Source organism: Odontesthes bonariensis, chromosome 18 (assembly GCF_027942865.1).
Source record: "Odontesthes bonariensis isolate fOdoBon6 chromosome 18, fOdoBon6.hap1, whole genome shotgun sequence".
Classification (NCBI taxonomy): domain Eukaryota; kingdom Metazoa; phylum Chordata; class Actinopteri; order Atheriniformes; family Atherinopsidae; genus Odontesthes; species Odontesthes bonariensis.
In genome coordinates this window covers 9,593,789-9,621,183 of record NC_134523.1, presented here as the reverse complement: position 1 = coordinate 9,621,183, position 27,395 = coordinate 9,593,789, and the positions used below count along the sequence as shown (strand labels likewise).

At 40.1% G+C, this 27,395-nt stretch overlaps 1 protein-coding gene across 1 annotated transcript in view; it reads right to left on the bottom strand.

The window, feature by feature from the left end:
• The window catches only part of kcnh8 (potassium voltage-gated channel, subfamily H (eag-related), member 8), a 55,434-nt gene that overhangs the window by 11,249 nt on the left and 16,790 nt on the right, over nucleotides 1-27,395 (bottom strand). The window contains exons 2-10 of the mRNA XM_075449933.1: nucleotides 26,026-26,259; nucleotides 21,716-21,847; nucleotides 18,980-19,107; nucleotides 15,865-16,102; nucleotides 15,600-15,757; nucleotides 8,174-8,378; nucleotides 6,600-6,809; nucleotides 5,039-5,238; nucleotides 3,212-3,461 (exon numbers count right to left, since the gene is read on the bottom strand). Of these exons, the coding sequence (XP_075306048.1) occupies nucleotides 3,212-3,461; nucleotides 5,039-5,238; nucleotides 6,600-6,809; nucleotides 8,174-8,378; nucleotides 15,600-15,757; nucleotides 15,865-16,102; nucleotides 18,980-19,107; nucleotides 21,716-21,847; nucleotides 26,026-26,259 (1,755 nt within the window). The remainder of the gene's footprint in view (nucleotides 1-3,211; nucleotides 3,462-5,038; nucleotides 5,239-6,599; nucleotides 6,810-8,173; nucleotides 8,379-15,599; nucleotides 15,758-15,864; nucleotides 16,103-18,979; nucleotides 19,108-21,715; nucleotides 21,848-26,025; nucleotides 26,260-27,395) is intronic.

Genomic DNA, 27,395 nt, shown 5'->3' with positions numbered 1-27,395 from the left:
TCAGGACGAGTGAGATAAATGAGTGAAAAATGGCTTTAAAACTCAGTATGAAACAATTGCAAATTAGGCCTCAGCTAACTCTTTTCTCAGTTTAATCCACCTCTCACAGCATAAACAACGGACAACAAGCCATTACATTACATTATCTCTTTTAATTAACAGATGGTTGTCAGATGATGTTGAAATCATAGAGTGCATAGAGCAGTTAACTGTGAAGCGATCTACTATTTGTACAACTATTTAATCATTAATAGCAGAATATCACTGTTTTGGTGTTGTCGGCAGTTGACAAAGCACATCTCTCTCCCTGCTTTTGCTATATTTGAAGTTTTTGATGGACGTGGCCGTGACAGCTGTTCATGTAAATGCAGGGTGAAGCTAAGTACCCCGTTAGTATTAATGTCCCATAAGCAGAAATGCATTATTTATTAAGGTCATTGTGAACTGTGATCGTGGCTAAATTACACTGCAGATGATAGAGTGGGAGTCGTGACTGTTTTTATGCTTCCCTGCTTTGTCACTGTCTCCGTCCTCCTGTCTGTCAGCTCATTCTTCTTTTTCCTTCAGTCATTATCCTCTTTTTCCTCTCTTTCAATCATTTCTGTTTTTTTTCCTTATAAGTGATTGTCTTCCTTTTTCATACTATGTTTTCTCTTCATCCAATCTCTCCACCTCAATTCTAGCAATCTTCCTTTAACATCTACTTAATCTCTTTCTGTTTAATTTCTGCCTCCATCACTCTTTGGACCCTTTCCATCTTTAATGTTTCCCACCTTTCTGCCATCTTCAGATACTTTGTCCATGTTTTAAATCTTCTAATCCTTCCTCTTTCATTTTTTCTCATGCTTCCTTCAATTTCTTTTTTTCCCATAACATTTTATTTTCTTCATTGTCCCCTCACTTTTTCCTCTCTTGTCAATCCTTTAAATCTTGGTTTCAGTTGTCCTTCATATTTATTTGTTCGTGTTACTTCCTTCCTTCCTTTTTCTTCTTCAATCAAATATTTCTTTGTCATAATAATATTTCTATTCCTTTCTTCATTCTTGCAAGTTTTCCCCACTTGCTTTTTCCTTTCTTCCTTCTTCCACGTGTGCCTAGTTTCTTTTTCTCTCTTTTAAATGGTCCTTTTTTCCCCTTCCTCACAACTGTTGCACATCAGATCAACTGTCGTGTCACTCTGGTCACTCTCCTTTCTTGTTTTCCTCTCCAGTTTCTTTCTTGTCTCATCCCCTCCTCTCATCCACCCAGAACCGTTCATCCTCTCTCTCACCGTTACAGTATTCACTGTCTTTCTCTAACTCTGATTCACATCCTCCCTATTCAGAATTTCCTGCCTACTTCTTAACCTTCCTCAGTCCCCCCACCTTTTGTTTCAGTTTTTTCAGATATGCCACCACACACATTCAGTCTTCCTTCACAAAACCTACTTTCCCCTAAATCTCCCTGTTTTATGCATATCATCATGGCCTTTCTTGTATTCACTCTCCCTCTTTAATGGGGTACTCATCTGCAGCTACAGACTTGTGTTTAGACAAAGAAAGAGGGGGATGAAGAGAAAACAGACTCATACACAGAGACATAAAGGAAAACAGACAGAGAGACTGAAAAGCTTTTTTCTCCTACAGTGAAACACTTAATGTCAGTCCGACCCGCTGCACAGTCAGCAAGCAAGCAGAGAGACAATGCTCTGCGCCTGTCAAGCCCCCACAAACACACGCAAACACACACACACACACCCATATGCACCCACACACAAAAACATACGCCATTCTGTGCAGCGATAAACAATTCCACCTACTTGATTCACACAAACGCCCAAACACATGCACACTTTTTGTGTGTGACACACTCACACACATACACAAACACCAGATATCAAAGACAGGAAGTAACAGGTCAAAAGAAATAAAGTGACGGATGGACTTTCAGATTAAGTTCTGGCACATACACTGGTGCCAGATTGCTCTAGAAGTCTGTGTCATGAGGGTCAGAGAGCAAAGGCCAGAAATGTCACTCAGGACGAGATGTTGTGTTAGACTGCAGCGTGGTTGGGAATCTAACTTGAGTCAGTTTGTACTTTATGTGGTGTTTTTCTCTAAATCCTAAAATTCTTTATCACTTTGTGAGTATCAGGAAATTTTCCTGCATACATATACAGGTTCACACTGGTGATTTCTATCAATGTAAAAGGCACCAAATTAATTAGTATTATTATTATATATTTTTTTACAAGGATAGAATGTAGATAGTATGAACTGGAAGGATACAGATACTGTTGTCTGCTAATAAGGTTCTTGATTTGTTTTCTTGGACTTTTGTTGCATCAATTTGAGCTTGTTTACCTAAATATCTACTCTTTAAATATTTAATCATTTGAAATGAAAATATTTAATATTTAGGTTAAGTTTTAAAGTTCTCGTGAGCTGCATATCTTTTTTTAAGCTTGAGCTCAAACGCAGCTTTTGAAAATGCAAGCAGATCTCATTCCTTCGTCAATAGGAAGCAAGTTTCTGTTTTTGCATCCTTTTATTTTTGGTCCTGCTGATTAAGGGCTATCCAACAATTGAACAAGACCATGCAAGTGTTTGATATTCTGTTTCTTTGTTGTTGCTTTGTCCAATTAAACAATAACCTAAACTGCAAATAACAAAGTAATAAAGCATATATGTTTCCGGTTGCCGTACGAAGAGTGACCTCCACACGTCACGAGGGAATGCACTGGATTGCCCCTCATTGGCTGAGACCAGAGGGAGTAAAAAAAAAAAATATTGACTTCGAATGGTGACATGGAGTGCTTGAATAACTGGTGAGTATACACTCTGCAGACCTTTCCAAGTACTTTTCAAGATAACAATAAAGCATACTACAAACGTAGTGAAGCTTGGAAGAAATTAAGAAAAGAGCCCCCTCATTTGCATGCAAAGCTGTCTAAGCCCTTTTTTAATTGTTAGTTGTAGAACATATATTTTGAAGAAACACATCTTACTAGATTTGATTTTATGGGAGCTTAATCCCAAAAGACTGTGAGAATGAGCTCTCCTCTGAAATGGTCCTTTTATCTAATCTCTGAGCAATGAGCTCATTTGCAGTAACCAGCTTTAACACAAACGATTTTTCCTGCTAAAACTTTCTGACAGGGGATTATTCGCAACAACGTCACCAAGGGATTCTTGCTCTGAGTCCAAATTCCCTCTTCATCCCTTTTACGTACCCAGGATGGCTAACACCATGCCATCTTTCAGCACTTCCATGGATCCTGAGCAGACAAAGAAGATGGCCTGCAGAGCATCGCCCTGTCGAAGGAGATACTCTCCAGGGGCGCAGAAGGAGGTCTTGATATGCAGTGATAGAGAGCGCAGGCAGCCGCGACTGGCAGAGGCAAACAGCGACAGCTCCAGGATCTCCTTGTTAAGATGCATGGTGATGTCGGACCGTAACTCATCTGGAAAGTCCTTCAGCAGCTGTGAAGATGACGGTGGGGGGAGAAAAGAAGAATGAAATAAAAAAAAAAAAGAGAAAGGAGGTGTGGAGGAATGTGGGAAGCATAGCAGCTGAGAAAACACCATTCTGCAGCTCAGCAAGTACATTTCCAACCTTCACTGCATCTGTTTTGATTCCTAATCTATGCACACCGTGCATACACTTCTTAAGTGCATACACAACGTGAAGTTGCATTGTCACAGTTAAAAAACAACAATGTACATCATCTATCTGTCGATCTCCTTCTCAGGACAAAAATCTGTAGTCATCAAAGCCAGGCTGACTTTAATCAACAGGCCCATCAATAATTCATCTGTCTGGGATTCATCATCATAACTCCATCTCAGCCCTGGTCTGGGTTCTGACAGCTGTCTCACAGGCATGCGAAGCCTTGATGGACGGGTTACTACTAGACAGCTGGCAGGATTTCCTGAGCTTGTCAAGGAAAGGTGCTCTTCATCCTGCTTTTCTGTTGGTGTTTTTCCTAAACTCTCCAACTGCCACCTTTACAAAATAAGCTTAGTCTGCACTTGTCTGTTTTTATGCATTACTTTTTTTATCGTTCTCATTCCAGCCTGCGTTATGTTCAATGAACGATTCTAAACAGAACCCAATCTGGTTCCGAAAACCAAGGCTGGGATTTTACTTGGCCTATTGGACTTAAACCACGAAAGAAATCTTCTTTGAGCCAATCAATCCCGGCTCAAAATGTGCCAAGAAAACCATTACACCTGAGTCTCCATGTATGCGAGAAAAGTGGTGTCGTTCTCTCTGTCAGGCTATGCTGAGGGTAACGACGTGCTCTCAAATTGACAGGGATTATATAGTATCGATCACATTATCACACTTATGATGAGCTTAAATATGGCTGATATGTGAGGAGTGAGAGGGATGTGAAATTTCAAATGAAATATTGATCCCTCTATGCTGGGCAGCTTGGTATCTTAAGTTTGGTAAACAAATATTTGGACAGCAACACAATTCTTTACATCTTGGCTCTTAATGTGACCACAACAAAATCAAACTATTAAACTGCATTTTAAGGGAAGATTTGGGGTTTTAATTCACGGTTTTGAACAGAAATAACAAATGAGAATAAAAGTCCAAATTTTATTGCACAAATAAACTTTTCACACTTTGTCAAGAAACTATTGCATTCAGTCTGTGCCTGAAACCACTGGCTCCAAAGAACAAGTTTCCTTCTTTGTCATGCTTTGCCTGCTCTGGACCATTCTGACTTCATCTTTGTCTCCAGCAAGTAAAATGCAATGCGATCTGGTTCAGATGAGGGAACTCGGCCATTGGAGATTATACCAATATATCACTTTTGCTGATTCAAAGTGCTCCAACTACTTTTTGTCCCCGGATAAAGAAAGTTTTGCATATTACAAACTTCTAATTCTCACATCCTTCTTCTGAACATGCCTGTATAATATAAGAAAAGAGGCAAATTGTTTTTACCAAATAAAGTGTACACTGTGTGTGATGATCTATTTTGCGTTGGCTTTAACACACAATACAATGATTCACACAGAATCAGACTGTTCCAGTTTAGTACCTCATTGCAGTCAATGCCGTTGTTGACCGACCAAGTTGTCTGAAAGTACTCCAGCATTCGCTGCTTGAGGCTCTGCGGCAGGTGATGGACACGTATGAAGTCCTTGAGGTCTTTGGTCCTGGTGTGGTACTGGGACCAGCGGGAGTACATTCTCTGGATGATGGCTGTCACGTTGCCAAAAACCAAGGCATGCATCAGTGCTGCAGGTAAGAAGAGGGAGAGGAGATAAGAGAAAGGGATGATGGAGAGTTAGACAGGAAATTTAGGGAAGGGAAACAGTTTGAACTGACAATATATTCTCAAAACAAGGATCCAAACAGGAAAACCTTCCTGTTGCTGTTCTAGCCTGGGGTTGGGGTGACAGAAAAACATTTTTGTGACTCTCACTGTAATATTGACTGAGTCAAACTAGAGGAGGTGTAACAAACAGGTGTTTCAATAACACTTGGATGTGTAGTTCAACATTTTGTGTCACTTTTTCTGTAAAGTGACAGAAAAACCAAGGCGCAATCATTTTGTAATATTTTCAAGTCCCATTATTAGAACAGGCATAAAGGGGCTTCTAAATGTTCATGTTTCATGGCCTCCACACGTCTATGATAAATTCATCAGACAGAGGAGCTAAATATTATGTTTACATTCATGTCTTGAGCTTCTGCTCCTTCCAGACAGGACCATCGGTGTCAGGGGATCTTATTCGATTGTTATGGCAGATACCTGATCTCATTTAGTTTTCAGCAGTGTGGCAGTTGTGTTGCGCAACACCTGACATGACAGAGTGACTGTGGTGATCAATGCTACAATACTGGTGAAAGAAAATGTAGTTTTTAGCCACAGTATTTAGCACTTTGCATGCTTTATTCATATAATCAAGCGGTAATGGTTAATTCAGGAATCAAATTAAAATTACAATCAAACTGAATTATAATCAAATTAGACGTTACACTTTAGCCACACAGTTATTCTTATTTTGAACTGTGCAGTGGAATGAATGTAGATTAGCTTATCAATTCATTTTAATGTGGAAAGAATTCAATTTCATCTTTAAACTCATTTGTTTTGTCTTATGCTCTTAAGTAAATGTGAACAGGTGCTTTGTGCTAGTTTTTTATTATGTGTCAGCCCAACTGAGATGTGTGTGTGTGTGTGTGTGTGTGTGTGTGTGTGCCAGCATGTGTACATGTGGCGTGTCTGTGACTGCTACTGCTTCTGCCCTCGGGCAACCAGGAACATTTAGCATTTAGCTAAACCAGAGGGAAAACCCTTCCACAGTGACCTCTTTTTATCCCCATAAATTAAATTTACTATAACTACACAGTTTAAACCTGCTTCTTATCTTAATTGATAATCAAACATGTGGTGGGCCAGAGTAGAAAAAAAACCAATTCTGCTCTCTTAAACCTTTAAAGTAAGACAAAATGAATTACTAGTGTGTCTTCATACAGTTTTGTATTTCATAACTCGTAATGCCGTAGTCTCAGAGTGAAGTGAGCATTAGTGTAATAATGAAACATGTACGTGTCCTTACTTATACTCTATATTACGATGAATTTGCGAGTACCTCCTATGAGCATGACGCAAACTGAGAAGATCTTCTCAGCATCAGTGTTGGCAGACACGTTGCCGAAGCCCACGCTGGTGAGACTGCTGAGAGTAAAGTAGAGTGAAGCGATGTAGACGCTGCGGATGGTGGGGCCACTGCCAGTCTCATTAACGACTGCCATGGCATTGTACGGCATCTCCAGACGCTTTCCCAACTCATGGAGCCATCCTTTTTTTGAGGATGTGAAAATCAAAAGGGAAGGACAAAGGAGTGTTTAGACTTACAAGAAGTAGCACAGTCGCTAAAGCAGAGTAACTAATTCACTTTTATCACCAAAAAGAGTAAAACATGCTTTATTACAGAGTTTCCACATTTTGACTGATCATTTAGAGGCTCTACACAGTGAAGCTAAATGTGAATAGGTTTCCAAAGTTTGGAAACTCTATTAAGGCTCCGCCATTCTACATCCAGAACAACAAATTGAGCTCTAGAAGCAGCGCAGATGCTTGGGAGCGAGAGCTTGTCCCAGGTAAGTACAGTGTGGAGACATGCAGCTCCTCCCATGAGAGTCCCACGTTGACACTGATGAATGGTAATTGGATGGAAGCACCTCATGACTGCTCGACTTCAACACTCACTTCAGTATCAGAGACGAGTAATTAGGATACAACACATAAATCCAGCTTCGTCTACTGACCCGCTATTTTCTGACACTTACAGGCAGTAATTGCAAAGAGAAATCTGCATCGCTCTCATGACCGAGGCAATGCTGGTCTACAAGCAGTTATGAAGATGCCCACATGAGAAATTACAAGCATCGCAGCTCATCAATACTGACCAGAGATCCGCACAAAGGGCCTCATTATATGACTGACCCATTGGCTGAGGCCAAACCCAGAGGATGAGGCTGAGGGTTCCATCATTAATTGTGAGAAGAGTCAAGAAATTCCCACACTCTCAATTGAGTCTGGAGTTTCATTCAGTAAACACTTAGAGATCAATCAAGTCAATGGGGACATTGCAACTTAATTTAGCTGCTCAAATACACAGTTAATTGAAACATTGAATAGACAATGCAGCACTGTTTTTTAAACTACAAACACATATTGCATAATGTATTAAAAAGGTGATCTGTAATAGTTATTATCAGAATCCATTAATAGCTCTAGCATTTGGTTTGAACACACATGTGTTGACTTTGACTAATAATATTGCTGTCGTGCATTATTACCAAACAACAAATCAATTCTCGTGTTAGGTGCTTCTGAAGTGCTTTGTAACCATCTTCTTTAACGATTTACAATCTGATTAAGGCACTGCACCATGGTGACAAAAATATCTATAGGTGAATATCAGATCCTACATGCTTAACAAGACTACAAAATTAATTGATCAAGATAAACCTGCTATATACCAGTTTAGATTAAGAAAAAAAAATGGTTTTAGAGCAGTTTCCCAATAGCACTCCTGCTGTGCTGAAAGGAATGTGGATTAAGCTCATAAAAACCTCTGCTTAAAAAAAATTGTTTTATCACAAAGGGAACTTTTTTTGTATTTAAAGTAACGACTGGTATGATTTTCTCAGAACTCACCGATATCCCAGTTGAGGTCATTGGCCTCAATCTCCATCTTGCCAATAATATACCAGATGCAGGCCATCCAGTGGGCAAGAAGAGCAAACATGGACATGAGCAGGGTCAGGACCACTGTGCTGTGCTGTGAGTAGCGGTCCATCTTTTGGAGGAGCCTCAGCAAACGAAGCAGACGCACAGTTTTCAACAGGTGCACCACGGACATCTGGAGGAGAAAAGCAGTGAACCAAGGAGAATCTTTCAGATGCACATGAGGGAATCATTATTTTCACAACTTACTGTAAAGCTTTCCATAATAGTGCACAGGAAAAGTCACTGTTGCCAGCCATTTTTTTTTTTTTTTTACATTTTTATACAAAAAAAGCGTCCCTCTTTCCAACACAGTCTAGTCATAAATGTGATGAATCTAAACAAAATCCATATAAAATTATGTATATTTTAGATATTAGATGTTCTATATCTAAAATAAATTTAAAAAAATGGGTCCAAGTTCTGATTAAAACCTTTTTAAAGAGCAACAGGTGGAACATCTGGTGGAGCCCTTCTGTATGATCATGGAAAAACTTAGAGAACTCTCTAAGCACCTCAGAAGAAAAGATTGTGGATGCCTTTAAGCTCTGCGATTTAAAAAACAAAAAAACAACCAAAAAAAAATTCAAATTACATAAATATCCCCTGCTTTTTCCGGACGATGTGGTTCTGTTGGCGTCGTCAGGCCGTGACCTCCAGCTATCACTGGAGCGGTTCGCAGCCGAGTGTGAAGCGGCTGGGATGACCATCAGCACCTCCAAGTCTGAGACCATGGTCTTCGGCCGGAAAAGGGTGGAATGCTCTCTCCGGGTCGGGAATGAGATCCTTCCCCAAGTGGAAGAGTTCAAGTATCTCGGGGTCTTGTTCACGAGTGAGGGACGAATGGAACAGGAGATTGACAGACGGATCGGTGCGGCGTCTGCAGTGATGCGGGCTCTGCACCGGCCCGTCGTGGTGAAGAAGGAGCTGAGCCAGAAGGCGAAGCTCTCGATTTACCGGTCAATCTATGTTCCCACCCTCACCTATGGCCACGAGCTGTGGGTAGTGTCCGAGAGAACGAGATCGCGAATACAAGCGGCCGAAATGAGTTTCCTCCGCAGGGTGTCTGGGCTCTCCCTTAGAGATAGGGTGAGAAGCTCGGTCATCCGGGAGGGGCTCGGAGTAGAACCGCTGCTCCTCCGCATCGAGAGGAGTCAGATGAGGTGGCTCGGGCATCTGGTGAGAATGCCTCCTGGACGCCTCCCCGGTGAGGTGTTCCGGGCCCGTCCCACTGGGAGGAGGCCCCGGGTAAGACCCAGGACACGTTGGAGAGACTATGTTTCTCGGCTGGCCTGGGAACGTCTCGGGGTCCCCCAAGAAGAGCTGGAGGAAGTGGCCGGGGACAGGGACGTCTGGGTCTCTTTGCTCAAGCTGCTGCCCCCGCGACCCGATCCCCGGACCAGCGGAAGATAATGGATGGATGGATGGATAAATATCCCCACTGTATTCAAAATGTTCTTCAATGAATTCATCCACGGCTGGCTGCCCCAGAAATCTTAACCCAGGAACAGACCGTTTAATGCACAAAGAATTCTCCAAGAATGCCAAAATATCATGAAACGATTCGCAGGTTCCTCGTTGCATGTGTTGGTGTCAGAGTGAGTGCGTCTAGGCCAGTCATAGTTAACAGTCCCATTCATTTGGTGATAAACATTATTGATTCACCTGTTTAAATACAGCTGCGTAAAACTAACAAAATGTTCAATTCAAAATTGTTTTCCACCCTTTGATAGAGCTGAATGACAGACAGCTTTCGTCTTTTTAATGACATCACCCTTGTTAAAAGACGATGTCTTTATAATAACACCCTTATTATTTAGAAAGCCTTAAAAGAAAACAGACGTGCTGATGTTCATATATACATTGTTTATCCGGCTAAGTTCATGCCACAGTGTCAGTTCTTCAACAGTACTTGGCTCTACACTACGCTAAAAAAAAAGATGAAAACTTTCGTAATTCTTTCAGCTGTTTGAATTCATTGTAATTCAATGGGTCTGGATTTGCTCCAGGTCCTGTGTTTCTGTGTCTCCTGCCAGCCTTTTCCAGCTGCATTTTACCGGTCACTTTTCACTCCAGACTGCCTGCCCTGCTCTCATATCCATGTTTGACTCAACTTAGTCTTTACATGAAAGAAAAACCTTAAACATCTAGCAGATAAATACATTTAGCTTAGAACAGTGGTAAGATATTTTACTAGTGACAAGTGACTCCAAGAGACTAATACACTTTATCTGCATCAGTCAGTAAAAATCAGATTGGCAAAGTGACAGCAAGTGACAAATCAACTCAGTTTCCACAATTCTAGTGATTCAAAGCCATGCAACTTCATCCTCCACCTAATATTCCACCTCCCATCGAACTGAAGCAGTCGTATCAGTTGTTGTACATACCCCTCAATACGACTCATAATGGCATCCGGAAAAGTACCGCCCCTACAAGTGGCTGAGGGGAAATATAACTCATATGTGCGTTTTAACATCAGTGCAGATGGCAGGCTGAAATTTTTCATTTAAGAAGCCAGAAAGTCCTCTTAAAGAAGGGATGGAAACAACAGCAAAGCACCGCTCTTTGCGTGACGTTGTATGCAGACGAACATATGTTCCGTCAATAACACAAAAACACCTACCTAAAACCCTTTGTCACCGCCTGGTTGAATCTAGTCAACAACATTACTTACTATGGTCGGAAAAAGATCATGCCTAGGTCTAAAATAGATTATTTTTACAATGCAACCATTGGTGGATGCCATCTTGCTGGTTGCCTTGGTTACATATAAACAAAACATATGAGAATAAACTTTAATAACAGAATTTGTTTGGGGTTAGAAATCAAAGCTACTTGGGAAGGGTTCAAACAAAAATAATGGTAAGGGTGAAAAACTTGACCATTCTGTCTTTTGGATGCAATTTTTACCCTGAAGTTACAGTTGTTACCATGACCACTTGAGAGAGCACATTCTTTTAATATGATTATTAGCTCTGTCTCCCTGCCTGAACAAACCCCACAGGGAAGTACGGGGTAAGTGCTAGGGTAGGAGATGCTCTCTCAAGAGCTGGGTTTTCAAGAGTTTCTAGAAGATAGTTAGGGTCTTATGTTTATCAATGATCCCTTGCTATGAGAATGGCTTGGGCGTTGAAAGCAAAATGTTTAAATCATCGTTAAGCAGGAGAGTCTTAGATACAATCAGAGTACAATAGCCTCCCTTTTCCAACTGGTAAAGCATATGAGAAGAACGATGAAGCAGCTTAGTAAACTCACATGGTTACAGACAAGTGGGTCCACAGCACTGAGAAGTGCCAAAAAAAACCTTTAGGCACGCTTCATGCCTTCTCCCACATTAGACTTTTAAAATGCTCTACAACTCTATAATTAGAAGTTGGAAATTGCTTGTTAACATTCCTACATTATGATCTGTATGAACATTGACTGATGAAGGACCCTTGAAAATAAAAATACCAATTACAGCAATCAGACGCTTCTTTGCAGGAGTGTTTCTTTTGTTGAGTTTCTAACTTCGTATCCTCACCATCAGCATGTTTCTGGGTGCTCGAGTTAAACAGTTAAAGCAATTCTATGTAACATTTCTACCTTAAAGCGGCGCTATGCAACTTTCAGTAATACGGGGTTTGTTTACCATGCAATACACACCCCAAAGCTGTAGGGGGAGCTCCGTAGAAAATAAGGCGACAGTCTAGCCAGACTGTCGTAAACCTACCAGAGGCAATTTACGGTTTATTTTTCAAGACACTGGCAGAGAGTTGGAGAACCGTCGACAGCTAATGGAGAGGGGGTGTCTTATCAGGCTACCTGGCTCGGCTCAGAGCCCTTTACGACCTGCCGTGAAGCAGTAGTTCTCGGCTCTCGTGTGTCGCGAGACTTCCAGAGGTAAACAAAGCACGCGGCGCCACAGGCAAAGTTGCAAGCGCTGTTTCGGTCTAGGGCCACCAGATGGAGATGGAAATGTCACCGTTTTCATCAGAACGGGTCAGCCAAGCAATCTGATGATTGCCAAGCAATTTTATGACCATGAAAAAGTTGCATTGTGCCGCTTTAAAATAACAGCTTGAAAAAAATTGTGCGGCTAGAATGAGTTTTAATATTTGATTGGCCTGTCTCCTATGCCCTTCGGGGGTCTGAGTTGGAAAAACTGCGCTATGTAACTTTGCTGGAACGGCCCGGGAGCGGCCCGGGAGCTGAGCGGAAGTACTTCGACTTGCTTTCTGGCACACCTACCGCAAAAACAAATAGACCCCTCTCACGCTCCCAGGTACATTTGATTACTCTTACTTTCTCGGTCGACATAGCTTGCACCTTCTCCTCGCCGGTTCGTGAACAAACGTGAAACGTGAAAGCGAAAGGGTGTTGTATTTACGACAGTGTAACCGTACATTACCTCCAAGCCTGTAGGGGGAGCTCCATAATAGGCTTTTTGAGAAGTTACATTGTATTGCTTTAAGTTCGTCCCCTCCTTTTCTCTCACTTGTGAGAATACCAGTAGTCAACACTAATACCATCTACAATAGGTTTATCATTTGGGGCGACATATACATACACACATACGTTTCATGCGTGTTGCTATTGACTGGGAAAGTGGGGTAGAAAATTGATAGACAAGTTTTTATAAAGTAAGGTAAGAAAATATGTTTGTATGAGAGAAAAGAAGAGCTAAGGGGAGCAGAAGTGGACGGCCAGTATCAGAGCAGCTTCCCCAACATGTCTCCAATATGCTTCATGGTGCTTCCTGCACACTCTTGCTGCGAGAAATAAAGAACTTGTACAGCACAAGAGGTAATGAAGCCTCCTACTGAACCCTGGGGAGAAGCTCCATCTCCTCTCCACTATCTATCACCAGCCCGCTTCCCACCAATGGAGAGAGCAGGCTGCGCCACATCCCGCTCTCCCCCCAGCAACCCAAACAGTAAGCAATAAAATGCACCCAAAAAGCACACGCACCTCTTGCCTTTTCCTGCTTTAAGTTCTCCCTCTGTCCATTCCATCTCACCCCGGCTATTCACATTTTTATTTCCTCAGGTAATCAGGTGTGAAATTTACATTTAGCTACCTGATTACTTCTTATCCTTTTGCTTTTAAAGGCAGCATTTGTGTTCATGAGAGTATGACTTTACAGAAATGCTCATTATTTCTCCACCTGCAGCTATGCCTTTGGCCCTACAAGTGTATCACAACAACATGACGGGTCAAGTCCACCCCCCTTTCACTGCTGCAGCAGTATTGGCTGTGCAATAAGCACAAATAAAACTGTTCTCCAATATGAGAACAAGGCATGTGTGCCAAGGAGACGTAACCAAAGAAAGTTTAATTAGAACTGGAATGTCTTAGCACAACTAATGCAGATCATACTGCATCAGCTGACCAAACTATTCCAAATATAAAAGAAGGTTTTTTTGTTTTTATTCCCAGAAAAATAATTTCAGCATTCAAATGCATCTCACTTTTTTTTGTATCCGAGGTTTGTTCAAATGTTCATTTTTGTGGGATCTTTTGAACCATAGCAGCCCACAACATCACACAAACAGCTGTAAATATGTAAGAAAATCTCAGAGTTGAGTTTTGTTTTAAATTTGGTTGACTGGCAGTTTGCACATTTAAAAACTGTTTTCACCCACTTTTCAGTCGCTGAAAATGCGACGAAAACACACAATCAATCCGTCTGATTTTTAGTGGAAAGAAAAGTCCATCCATCCATTTTATATTCCCACTTAATTTAATTCAGGGTCTTGGAAAGAAACATGACACTGGCTAACATTTTTCAAACTATATTCTACTGGTGGATGAGTGTGGTTTACACAAAGACGAAAGCTCAGTAAGTGTTTGTGAGTGCAAAGTCAAGATCAATTTCCAACTGTGCGAATGCCTTTTTTTCTTCTTTTGCAAATCCTGGTAAAATCTGGGCTAAATGTGAACATTTATTGAACATATTCAAATAGGCCTAAACTCTCCCTTTTGCATCCCATTCAACCAAGTTTTAACCTACACATCTATGCACCTTTTAGATACCTTTTCAACCAAAAATGCATTGTGGGGAGGGGTGATCACAGAAAATACAGTACGTATATTACACTGACAAGATAATATAAGATAAGTTGTGCAAACTAATTATAGTTTTAGCAAGAAAAGAAAGAACAAAGGAATAAAATTCAAGATGGGGACTTTTTGACACACAGCAAAACATGCCAGCAAAGTTGACATGACAGAGACATATGACACAACCAAAAGACAGCAGAACACAGGGGAGGGACACTACTGAGATCCCAGGGCTCATTTAGGTAAAAGATGGCTTCTGTCCTCAAAGGGGATATTCTGAATGCTCTGTCCTTAGAGGGGACATCGCACAGAACGATCAGCAATTATACCTTCCATTCCTGCTCTCGCCAGCAGCAGTAGGGGATCTTATGGCCCAGTAGCCCCACACCCAGAACCAGATCCACTGGGAGTGTATGGTATTTCCAAGAATAGAATTTGGAACCAAACTGGTATCTTCGCCTGGAGCAGCCTGTCACTGCTCACACCCTCTTCCTTCCTTTTTTTAGTAACAACACAGCATGCTTTTCTTTCTTTTCCAACACTTTTCAGACAGCCCCTATTGCTATTTTTCTCACCATTTAATTTCTATCCGTTCTTTCAGCATTGGTATTTTACTACAAAACAATGCTGCTGTAATACATAAAGAGTGTGGTTTAATATAATTTTGCTGAAATAAGCAAGGTCTTCCCTCAGAAAAACAAAACAAAACATGTGAATGGCAGCATATGTTGCTATAAAACATGTGTATATTGTGTAAGCATCTTTTGGGATCATCAAAAGCTCCCTATAATCCAACATTGTTGGGTGAGATCATTCAACCAGATGCAAGACAAGACAATCTTCCTAATTGCTCTCGATCTGTGTTCCTTCCTCCAATCAACTACTCCTATGGGGGGCATGTATTTGATTCAAGCAGGGACGAAGAAAAGGTTTTAATGATGTGGCTGTGATTGTTTTGTCTGGGCTTGTGCAGAATGTGGAATCAATATGCCAAATAAAAGAGGCACTGGGGCACCTCTGGACACAGCCCAGCTGAGTGCTCTTATTAAACGGTGTTGATCTTTTCAGGGAAAACACAGTTAAACCCTGCTGTTACTTAAACAACACATTAGACATGACTGTTATTATTTCAGAGTGAAAATGATCAAAAAGTGTTTTCGTTCGCTTATATTTCTTATTTCAACCTTACTTTCTTTCTTATCTCTGTGTTTCTTCTGTAATATTGACCAAATGTTTCTTGAAAGTGACTGGCAATTTAGACTGTGACTGTACAGTATCCGAGGGCTAAAGTAACAAGCAGCTGGCTACTTACCACGCTGACTTTGACAGCATATAGCAGGTCAAAAGGTAACGCAGCCACCAGGTCGATGATGAACCATGTAGTCAGGTAATGAATGCATATCTGCCGAGCGTCAAAGATTACCTGGCCTGACTTGCTGACATAAGTGGTGCGGAAATTGAAAATGATGTCTAGCAACAAGAGACAAATGGGAAGGTTTTGTTATTTCAAATGTTGGGAATCATGTAGGCTCAAGTATCGACATCAATGAGTTTAATAGTTTAGAAACAAAACCTACCTATGATGAAAAGTATCTCTACTCCGATGTCGCTAACAGTCGTGCTGCGGGTCAGGTCGTCATGGTCACCGATGAAGCACACGTTATAGGGCACTGTCACAGCAACGTAAAATGTGGCGAGGAGAATCAGCCAGTCCCAACCTGCTTTGAATGTACTGTAGTGAAGGAGGATGAATTTGGACTTCTTGGCATCTGCTACCTTGTACTCAGGTAGAGCAGGTAGGTCCCCAAACACATTCTGAGCAAGATAAGAGAAAACAGAAGTTTCTTTCTCCCAATCCGTTCAGTAACTGACCCTGTTTTGTAGATACAAATACCACAAAGAACTGTTTGTATGTGCAAATCTGATACTGAAGCATCAGCTGATCAAAGAAAAACAATAATCAAAATACAAAACTGCACCAGATGACAAGACAAACATTTTATTTATTTCTTCTTCTTATTTAATATATATATTTATTTTAAAAGAAAGAAAGAAAATAGGAGGAAAAAATCTGTTCAAATGTGAGACCTGATAGATTTTTAATCATTCATTTCATCTTAAATATGCATATTTCCACAAGAATATGACATAAGAAGACAGATTTGGTTGTAGTTTCAATTCTAAAGCCCCTATGCCCACGTGTAAACTAATCACACAATTTCCTTGATCGATAGAGCTGTAGGAAGATGCATCCCAATGCACAGAGACTCAGACAGGCGCGTTGGTCCCACAGTTTTATGGAAGAGGTGAGTTTTCTGTTAACTGTCTGGAGAGATTCCTGAGGCTGTCCATCTCTTTCATCGTGCCAACTGTTAAAAATAATCTGTCAGTGTGAGAAAACAGAGAAAACTACGGAAGAGTATTAGGGCCAGGCATAAGAAAAAATATTTATATTTTGCCTGTCGAGAATAAAGTCGAAATGTCGAAAATAAAGTAATTAGATGATGGACCAGAGGAGTTGACTTTTTTCTCGAAAATTCTACTTTATTCTATAATAATAATAGTAAATATAGAGTAATATAGAGTCCGCACTGTGGTCAAAGTAATGCCTGTGACGTGATGACGTCAGCGATGACATATTTTTGTCCCCTTTCCTGCACTTGAGAAATTCGTAATCGTAACTTTTTGATTCGTAACTTTTCGATTCGTGTATGTATTTTTTGATGTCGTAACTTTTCAATTCGTATTTTGACAAATATCAAAACACAACCCATTATAAACACAGATGGACTCATTTTTAGAGATTGCACATATTTATTTTATCCTCAACTACAACCAAAGACGCACACATTTCCCAAATATGCGCGGATTACTTGCACAGATGCACGTTTCTTTTTGACTGATTTCTTACCCCATAGATGCTTAGGTAGTTCGATGCAGAAGAATTAGCTCACTAGCAGTTCAGTTAGCATTAGCTAACTGCTCCCGACAGGAAGCACTCGGGCTGAGGATTGCTGACACCCCCGGTCCAACTGACGCCATAAGACGGGTAACTTTCATGATACTGTCTGCTGACAGTTTTTTTTCCCTCTTTTCTATAGGTGGTGGGTTGTCAGCAGTCTCTGCACTGGTGGTTGGTGGTTTGCTTCGCACCAGAAAGCGCTCCATTTCCCCTCTTTCTCTGTTTTCATGTTGTCCTTCAGCCTCTGATCGGTCTCATAATTCCCACCTGCGCAACTGCGTTAACAGCGAAATATGGGTTCACTGAGGATTTTTTAAAATTCTTTTTAGGAATAGAGTTTTCCTCTGTATTATGAAACGAGTACAAACAAAGTACTGATATAGTAAATAAAAAATGTATATTTTTGTGTAGTTGTATATTGCACACCAGGACTTGGACACCCTCTGATCGCGGTCTTCATGGTATCGGTTCCTGGTATCGGTTAACTTTAACGAGTACAAGTATGTTAGAATAGTATCGGCCCGATACCAGTATCGGTACATCCCTAATAACTACCCAATTCTTCTACATGGAGCAAAGGCCGTGTTAGCACAGCCGTTTGTGGCTGTGCTAACACGTAACCGATGTATAAATCGTATTTCTGAAAACGCCCGAGCTCCCTGTGACGCTGCGGCCAGTGAAGCTGAAAATAGGCCAATTCTGCTCAACAGCCGAGTAATCAGTGTATCCCCTGGACAAGGTTTATATTGTTCGCTCTGGCTGTCTAATTCTGTTTTTTGTTTGTTTTGTTTGCTTTGGATGATTAATGTTACTGTTAACATGTTGGTAAAAGAAGCCATTCATGTTGGATTATAAAAGCCTGATAGTTTACAAATCCCAGAACGGTTTAGGCCCAAAATACATCTGTGATATGTTCAGAGAATATAAACCCAGCAGAGCTCTTAGATCCAAGGACTCAGGTCAGCTGGTCCAGTCCAGAGTCCAGACTAAACATGGAGAAGCAGCATTTAGCTGTTATGCTGCAAACAAGTGGAACAAACTGCCAGTGGAGATTAAACTTTCACCAAATGTAGACATTTTTAAATCCAGGTTAAAAACATTTCTGTTCTCATGTGTCTATGAATGAAATCTGCACGGTATCTTTTAACTATTCTAGACTGTTGCTTGTTTTTAAATTCATTTAAATGATTTTACGTATTTGTTTCTCTTTATATTCTTTTATGTATTTTTAATGCTTTCCTGCTGCAATGCTTTTATTTTATGTAAAGCACTTTGAATTGTTTGTACATGAAATGTGCTATACAAATAAATTTTATTTTATTTTATTTTGATAAAAAAAAAGATTTTCTTCTTGTTGAAGGTCGGTCCTTTCTATGCATATAAATTCTTTTAAAAAGCAAAGTTGCTGAAGCAGAGCTAGAACTCGGTGGTAACTGAATTGTATTTAACTGCAGTTCAAAGTGAAGCTTGATAGCATTTTTATCAGTCCTGCAGTTAACTATGTTAACTAACTATGTGTTCATCTATATGTTTGTTCATTCTTCATTTGTGGGAGAATTTTATCTACTGAAGGGTCCTCCTATCATCCGTCTCACCTGCCTGCCCTTGATTTTGCCTATCAGGCTTCAGTAACAGCAGGAATCTTCTCTCTTTCCGTGTTATTCAGTCACCCTCACCCACGCTTGATTTATCATGTCACATCTTGCGCCACAGTTTGAGTACGATGATACCTTGTTGAGTTTAATCTTGCTCTTCTCCCTGCTGTGGAGGTGACCAGAGATGTGGTAGAGCACAGTGCTGCTCCGCATACGAGCCTTGCTGAATGGAGAGCCTGTTTTCACCCTGCCGCGCCGTCGATCTGTGAACATACACACATGAAAAAGTCAGCACACACCAATCTGCAATTCTTTACCCCCCAGGGTTAACTCTCGAGGACTGAATCAGTCATTATGCTTGATGAGATACACAACATTATGTCCTGAATTGGAAAACATGAATATGCAACAGCTATAATATGTCATTTCTGTGCAGACTGTGCAGTTGGCTCAAACATGCAAATAGAGGAAGGAATGGGAAAAACAGCAGGATATTCACTATGAATTTACCTTTACCTGTTTTGATGATTTAACCTTACATAACAGCTGATAATGACTCCTTGTGTTAGCACTATCTCCAACGGAAAGTGCAATTTTTAAGAGACAGTTAAGTATACCACGGTATACTTCCTGTGGCCTATTTTCTACAGGTGTGAATTGGTGTGAGTATTGTTGCAAGCCTGCCCCTGTGTGTGTTTTTAAGTGTATTGTGGCTGCAGATAAAGTAGTGCAGGAGTGATGAGTTTAGACAGGAGTTGGGTAAATAGAAGGCACTTTATTGCGGCTGGGTTCTGGACTCCATTGTCACTGCTGTGAGCCAACAGGAAAGGACTGAGGCCAGATTGGTTTGGGGGGGGGGGTATACAGACAATAACAAAGCTGAAAGTAGAAGTGATAACTGCTTTTGAGTGTCCTTTGGAAAGCGTGTGTGGAAATCGTGTGTGTTCTGTGTGTGTACAGACCCCAGACGAGGAGAACAGACATGGCCCATCAATAACATGGTGCAGCCTTTGGGAACGCAACGCAGCAGGAGCACAAAGACAGGGACGTGCTTATTTTTAGATCTAATGAATTTCCCACCGCTTTTAAAGGAATTCTTGTGAGAGTTGAGGGGGAGTAACAGTGGGGACGGGAGAGTGTTGTGTATGGGGGGGGCAAAGGCATGTAAGGTAGACTGAGGAGGTGAAAATGGACAGATACTGTAGAAACAGCTGGGACAGATGAGAATAGAGGTGATGGAGGAGCAAAGAAGCAAGGATAGAAGAACCGTAAGCAGGGAACCAATGAAAGAATTAGGTTTTTACTAAAGGGGGAAATTTATGACAGAAAAGGAAAAAGCAAAGAAAAGAAGGAGATCAGCAGGTGAAAAGTGATTGTTGACTTTAGAGGCTGGGTCTTCCTTTTAATCACACCATGTCCACAATATGAGCTAAGTGCTGAGGTGTATGTCCATGAATGGCTTCTCCAGCTAAAATGCAGAGGAACCCCCCCACCCCTTTTTGTTTTGTGTCTGCACAGCAGGAACGGCATCTGATTACATTTATCCTTTTATTGTGTCTTATTCATGACCTACTTCAGAGAAGGAGTTTTACCAACACAAGGGAACCTTCAACACTGTCCTCCTCCCCAAAATGTACCCATGTAGCATTGGTTCATGTATGTAGGTAAGACCAATAATCATTTTCAAAGAATATGCATCCATCTCTTGAGGCCATAAGAGATTTCTGATTTCTAACCCTAACCAAGCAATGTTTAATGCATAAACCCAACCAAGAAGTGGAAAAAGTATTTTTTTTTTAGCATTATGAGCTGTATTAAAGTATGTGAACATACAACCTATATAAGTGTTTCAGTTGGACGATTTGTGGAGCCTTGTATTATGTAACATTTTAGTGATAGTGGTCAATATAGCAAAAGTGTACGGTGACTGGTTAAACAAATAAATGCAGCACCAAAGCCCACCTCAACTAAAAACTGCTCATTTTTAGCTTCTAAGACCTAAACAAAACACAGATTAATTGACCAACAATGAAGCCCATTATAGCCAATATGTGACAGAGGAATTGCATTGAAATTTTGACTCAGTGTTCTTATCTGTGGTCTAAATGCAAGCTGAGAAGAAGCCCTTGAAGATATGTGGTTGCTTAGTGATCTCCTCAGTCTGAATTGACCTGTAATCTCAATCTGTCACTGTATTTCCTGTTTGTTCAAATTCTAGGTTTTAGGACTCTTAGTTTTGTTTGCGCTTATAATCATTGTTTAGTAATGCCTTCTGCCGGCACTGATAATTTAAAGTGTATGTTTCTGACCCATAGCAGGCATATTCCTATTTTAAACAAGCTTGTCAGAGTCAAACCTTTTATAGTTATAGGGACATGAAGCTCTTTTCTTTTTCTATAGAACACATATAACGATATGGATAAAATAACTTTCCTCTAGTTTCTCCTGATTTGCGGTAATTGAAGTAATTAGGCGCACTTTGCTGACACCTACAACAGCCACTGACTTTCTGCAGGCTCTCCTTGGCTTTTACTGAGATGTTGCCCTTTAGGTAATGCTTGAGGGATTTTGACTCTGAGGGACTTGAAGTTTATAACTTTCCTTATTTTAGTTGCTCTTTGAATCTCTACTAAAGAATATAATAACACACGCAAATATTGTGCTACATTCTTGGTTAAGTGATTGTTTTGTCTCCAGAGCATTTTAACAGACAGATATAAAGACAAATATATATAAAACTCTTCTTACCCAAATCACCAAAATCCACATATTTGATAAAAATGTGTTATTTTGGGGTTTGTGGTTATTGTCTTCTAATGCATGTGCATTGGTTTTTCATTCAAAAGTACTAACACACACACAAACGCTTACCTTCCTTCTTGTCCTCATGAATGGATTTGGCTTTAGTGTCAGTGATGTCCTTAAATGAAGCCAGAAAGAGCACCACATCCCCCTTCTCGTTCTTAATTGGAACAATGTCCAGCAGGCACCAGAACAGCACAGCTGAAAAGGAAGAACACCATTATTAACATTGTCAAACACCATCTTTGGTAAGTGTCTGAATTGATCTACAGTGCATCTGTGAGTCTGTGTTACTGAACAACAACTCTATAGATTCCTTCACTTATTAGTGAGAATATCTACAGTATAAAGTCCCTAGAGAGAGACAGAGCCTTAAAATAGACTGAGCCATTGTTCCCCAGGCATGGAAAGAGATGAACTCATATCTGAGGTCCCAACTCCTGTGAAATAGAACATAAGACCATGGACTTTTCTGAATTCTGAATCAAGAATCACCCAGAAACACAACTTGTCACTTCCTAGTTGGGTTTAGGCAATAACATTAGTTGCTTAATGTAGGGAAACAATCGTGGTTAATAATAAAATGCATTCTTTGTACAACAGGACTGTCACCCTCAAGGATGCCCTTTTGCTGATTGCCCTGGTTACATTTAACACAGCATATTACAAGAAAACTTTGTCACTTTCTAGTTGGGTTTATCCAATAACTCAATTTGGTTAGAGTTAGAAAACAATCAAAGTTAATAAATTACATTTGGTGACCATCACCATCATGGACGCTAGTCTCAAAGTCTTCCCTCATTGCAGTTTTTCTCAACTTCACGGAACATTGTAGAGTATTTCAGATTATAAACAGTCTGCTCTGCACCAAAAACCAGACAATGGACGACCTGTTGGTGAAAACCGTGGGACATTGCGTCAGTTTAAGAAAGAACTCTTGCATTGAAAATTCAAGAAGTCTAATAAAACTTGAAATGACAACTAATGTGTCTGCATGTCGACTAGATCTGAGCACCTCTATAAAGCAGAAGTTTTAGAAGTTTGCCTTCAGGTGAGTGTTAACACAATGCTAAGGAGGAAAGACATCTATTCTGCAATTATTGTATAGAAGCAACTGTTGAGACCCATTAAAAATTATGTGAATATTCTTTTCTTTGATTAATTAACTCCATATTCTTATTTTGCTGTTCAACTAATATTGTCGACCAACATTTTTCCTCAAAAAGATAAAAATTTCTTATTCTATTAACACTCTCATGATGAAAACCTTCACAGTGGAGATGTGGCTCTGCTTTTCATTCTCTTCAATTCAGTTTGCAGAAGGGAATTAAGGGATTTCCCATGGAGTTTCCTCCCATCACTCCTGCTCACTAAATCTTCCTTGCCTGGTGATAACTCAATCACAGGGTTTTTGTCTCAGCCTGTGTGTGTGTGCACGTGTGTGTGTGTGAGTGAGTATTTGCACGCTTGCAAGACAAAGCGGCGCTATCAAGCACGCTGTGTGAGAAGGAGCATTCCTGATTGCGAGCATGCAGCGTTCTTTTTTTTCAGGCAGACAGACGGAGGACAAACTGAGTCAATCAGCTTCGTTTACTTTCAGAACTCTGCTGTGACAGACGGAAAGAGAGGGATGATGAAATAAAAGGGCTAACGCAGGGATGGAGGCCAGTGCAGTGAGACACATATAGACAAACTGGCAGCAACAGAGCTATGTGAAGATACTCAGACATTTGGAAGAAAACTAAAATAGTGCTGGCATGGGAGTAACAGAGGGAAATGTAAGGAAAGAAAAGGGAGGTGAAAGAGAACAGAAGAGAAATGGATGCTGGGGCGTGATATAAGGCAAAGTATGGGAGTCACATCTGCGATAGTATTAACAGAGCTGTGCGTATACAAACTGCATTGAGCAGCCTGCTAAATTTATATCAGTCAGTCACAGAAAATTCAAAGAAAAGCAGCAAAGCAAAAATACATATTCAATATCATCCTACCTGTAATTGTCTTTTTCTGAGAGACTACAACGTCATAAACAATATTTACAGCAGCTGTCAAAACAACATTACCACAAGGTGCGTTTAACAGCTGCTCTGGGGCTCTTCATCAGACCACGTGATCGAGTTCACCAAAATGCTTTGAAGGTGAATCAACATTCAGAAACATCTCTTGAAGTTCGTCCAACATATTCGTTTAATCAATGCAAAAAAACATTAACAGCTTCCAGCAACCGGTGCCACTTTTCAGAACCAGTTGGAAACAATGTCATCAAGACAGATTACCCACCACCAACGGACTTGGACAAAACCACACAAAATAACTCAGTGTTCAAAAGGAAATGGGCTGACAGGACTACAATATCAAGCTGAAAGAATGAATTTAGAAGGGAAAAAAAGGGGGCAATTTGTATTGCTTATTAGACACAGATTTTCTCAGTTGCATATGTAAAGATTTCCATACTTTAGAGTTTGATTGTAAATTTAGTCACAGAAGCTTACAGTGAAAGGGGGACACTACAAGGCAAGTTCAACAGAGCCAGACTTCCATTGTATTAGTCAAAGCCTAACCCCACGCAGGGATAACGGGTATAACGACAGTCATTATGATGCTAACCGAGGTTTCCATCTTCAGGTTCTTTGTGTGCTCACATGAAATCGTTACTTTACACTTCCTCTCCACACAATATGCCAATCAATCCTTCTTTCATAAGAGGAACACGTTGTATGAATGGAGAGGTGTCCAAATTAGAGTGTTAATACCTGCCTAATACCCTTTTGTCATGACAGCTACACATACAGGACAGCTCCTAAATTTTTAACTACTGTCTTATAATAACAAGGTACAATACATAAGTCATTGGTGCGTGTTAGATCAAATGTCAGCTGTAAACTTAAAAAGCATTTGTTCACTAATAGGGACTGAATATATAAAAACGTATAGTTCATTACGATTCACCAACTAATGCATGGTTCCCATGGTAACACGCAGCCTATGTTGTTATACTATAATTGCAGTATCTTTGGTGAGACATCAGGTTTGCATATTCCCCCCCAGCTGCGAATCTACATCATGTGTTGTTAATTCAACACTGAGTTATCGTCAAAAGGCAGAATTTTTAGTTGAGATTCAAATTCATGGTGTGTCAAATATTTTATAGATTCAATAATGAAAATATGTCACTGAATCAACACTGTGTTGCAATTAAGATGCCACTATTTAATCAACATCTAAATGTGGTAAACGGAAAGACTTTGAAATGACAACTGAATTATATATTTTCTGCCAGTTTATGTCAGAAGTACACTATCAATATTCTGGCCTACGATATTCAAATGTTGCTTCAGTCTGAGTTTGCTATCTGGGATATAATCAGAACAAGAATCAGTTCATGTCTGTAGCTTTGTTCAGACTTTCTTTAGGACGACTGTGAAGCTGAATGCAAGCCGTTATGGAGCAAGTTATGCGTTCAGCCTAAATTACAGTGATGATCGAGCCAGATTAAAAGAGAGACAACTTCTCAACACTGAAAACCTTGACATGCATTTCAACATAGCACACTAAACCACTTCAAAGTATTCCCTCTGGCATGATTAACAGAAAACTCAAGAGAAGCTCCTTAACTAATCTTGTGATGAGAAAGTAGTAACCATGCAGAACTGCCATAATACAAGTTACTCTCTGCCATGCTTTTTCATACTGTGAAAAAAATCACAAACTTTACATTTGTTCCCTTCTTTCTTCCAATATTTTTTTGCTGAAACACACATCAGAAGCTACAGCTACAAAACTAAAAGAAAACTTTGAATTAACTGTCAAATAGCACCAAATTATATCAGAGCAGGAAAGGAATCTACTGATGCCTTGATGTGTCCATTATCTTTTATCTCCATTTTTTTCAGTAGCCAGCTGTCTAATCAGTGAAGCACACACCACAACCATACCACACCACAGCTAGATATTGAATTTAGTGTAACTGATAGTGACATGAATAAGCAGCCACTAGTGGATAGCTATTAAAGTTTAATGTGTCTGGAAGTTAAATAATAATTGGAGGACATTTCTCATTAATGGCTTTGTTTAATCACTGTTTAATGAGCATGGATCAATAAAAGAAGTTTTATGTCTTTACTTCTCGTCATTATTTTATCTATCCATTAGTCCATATGGGAATCTAAATGGAGATTTCACAGAAATAGCCACAGAGAACACATTAATGACAATACAGAAGATTAAGTCCCACATGAGATCTAGGCTCTCTGCACATTCTCTAATATATGTCTGAGATATCCTCTGGCCTTTTCAACTTGAGTTTAGAGGAAGACTGTGTTGCACAGTCAAGCAATTATATAACACAAATAGTAAGATAAGTTTTTGCCTTTTTTTACCTGTCTTTGTGTAGAACATTATCTCATCTTTAAACTCTTTGCGCTCCTCCAAGGCCTCATCAATGCTGAGGATGATGCTTTCACTGGTCTCTGGCCCATATAGGAACTTACAGGCACAGCTCTTCTGCATGACCTCCGCCCGAGAGAAGCCCGTGAGCTCACAGAAGCCATCAGAGCAGTACACAATGGGAAATCCCTTCGAGACCTGTGCATTGGCCAGGATGAAGTTGCTGTCTGCAGGGGAAAAGAGGAGAAAGAAGCAAGGCGAAAGAGAGATGAGGTGATGACATCATGCTCAGGGTCGTGATCTGTTTCATTTCATTATTGAAAAACGGAAAAATTTAGCTCAGCTTAGCTTAATTTGGAGTATGTCTATTTTGAAAATCTTCAAACTGCATGCAGGAAAAAACTAATGCGGAAGACCTGAGGCAAGTGAGAAAGAAGTGTTTGTTATCGTAATACTCATTTCTGCCTCAAGAGGCAAAGGTACAAACAAATGTATTAGAATTGTTCACATTCTCACTATATATAAGTCTCGATAATGAGTATGTCTAGACAGCTGCTGATGTATTTTGGACACTTCCTAAATGCAGTGGTACTTGTGAATTATGCACCATTTATTGCAGTTACGTGCCGCACAGACAAATCAAGGCAGGATGCATACACGCCAAATCTGAAGTAAAGGAGAGCACATGGTGTTTCATTTGGCTGAGAGCATGTTGTAATTGACATCTCTCTGCATAACGCTGACATAAAACAGTATAACAACAGTAAACTGTGCACCGGTAATCTTTTTTGATTGCACTGTATCGGCCTACACAACCACTGACAGCAGCTGTAGCTATATAATTATCTTAATTATCAAACTAAATAATCGTATAAAAACTATATCAATGTAATTAATGTTATTATTATTATCATTATCTTTAATTAAGTAAGAATAAGTTTCATTGAGATCAAAGATGTCTTTTGTGAGAGTGTCCTGGCCAAGACAGTAGTGTCAACACGCACTACACACACGGACATATGACAAAAACATAGGAATTATACATAGTTTATATGAAATAAGAAGTGATAGTCAAAATGCCCTAATACATCCACAAGACAAACATCATGCTGTCTTAATAAAATATATTATTTCTTCTTGAATCTGATGGAAGCAACAAAAGGTTAAGATTGGGGGCAACAACAGGCTGGAAAAGTAAGCAGTGTTAAAAATAAACAGTTGAAGAAGATGTTGCCACTAATCAGGTTAATTGGCAAAAGGTCAGTAACATGATAGGGTAAAGGAAGAGCACCTTAAAGAAACAGAGTCTCTCAGATGAAAAATTTGTCAGAAGTTCACAGACAACAAAAAAAATGCATCTCCA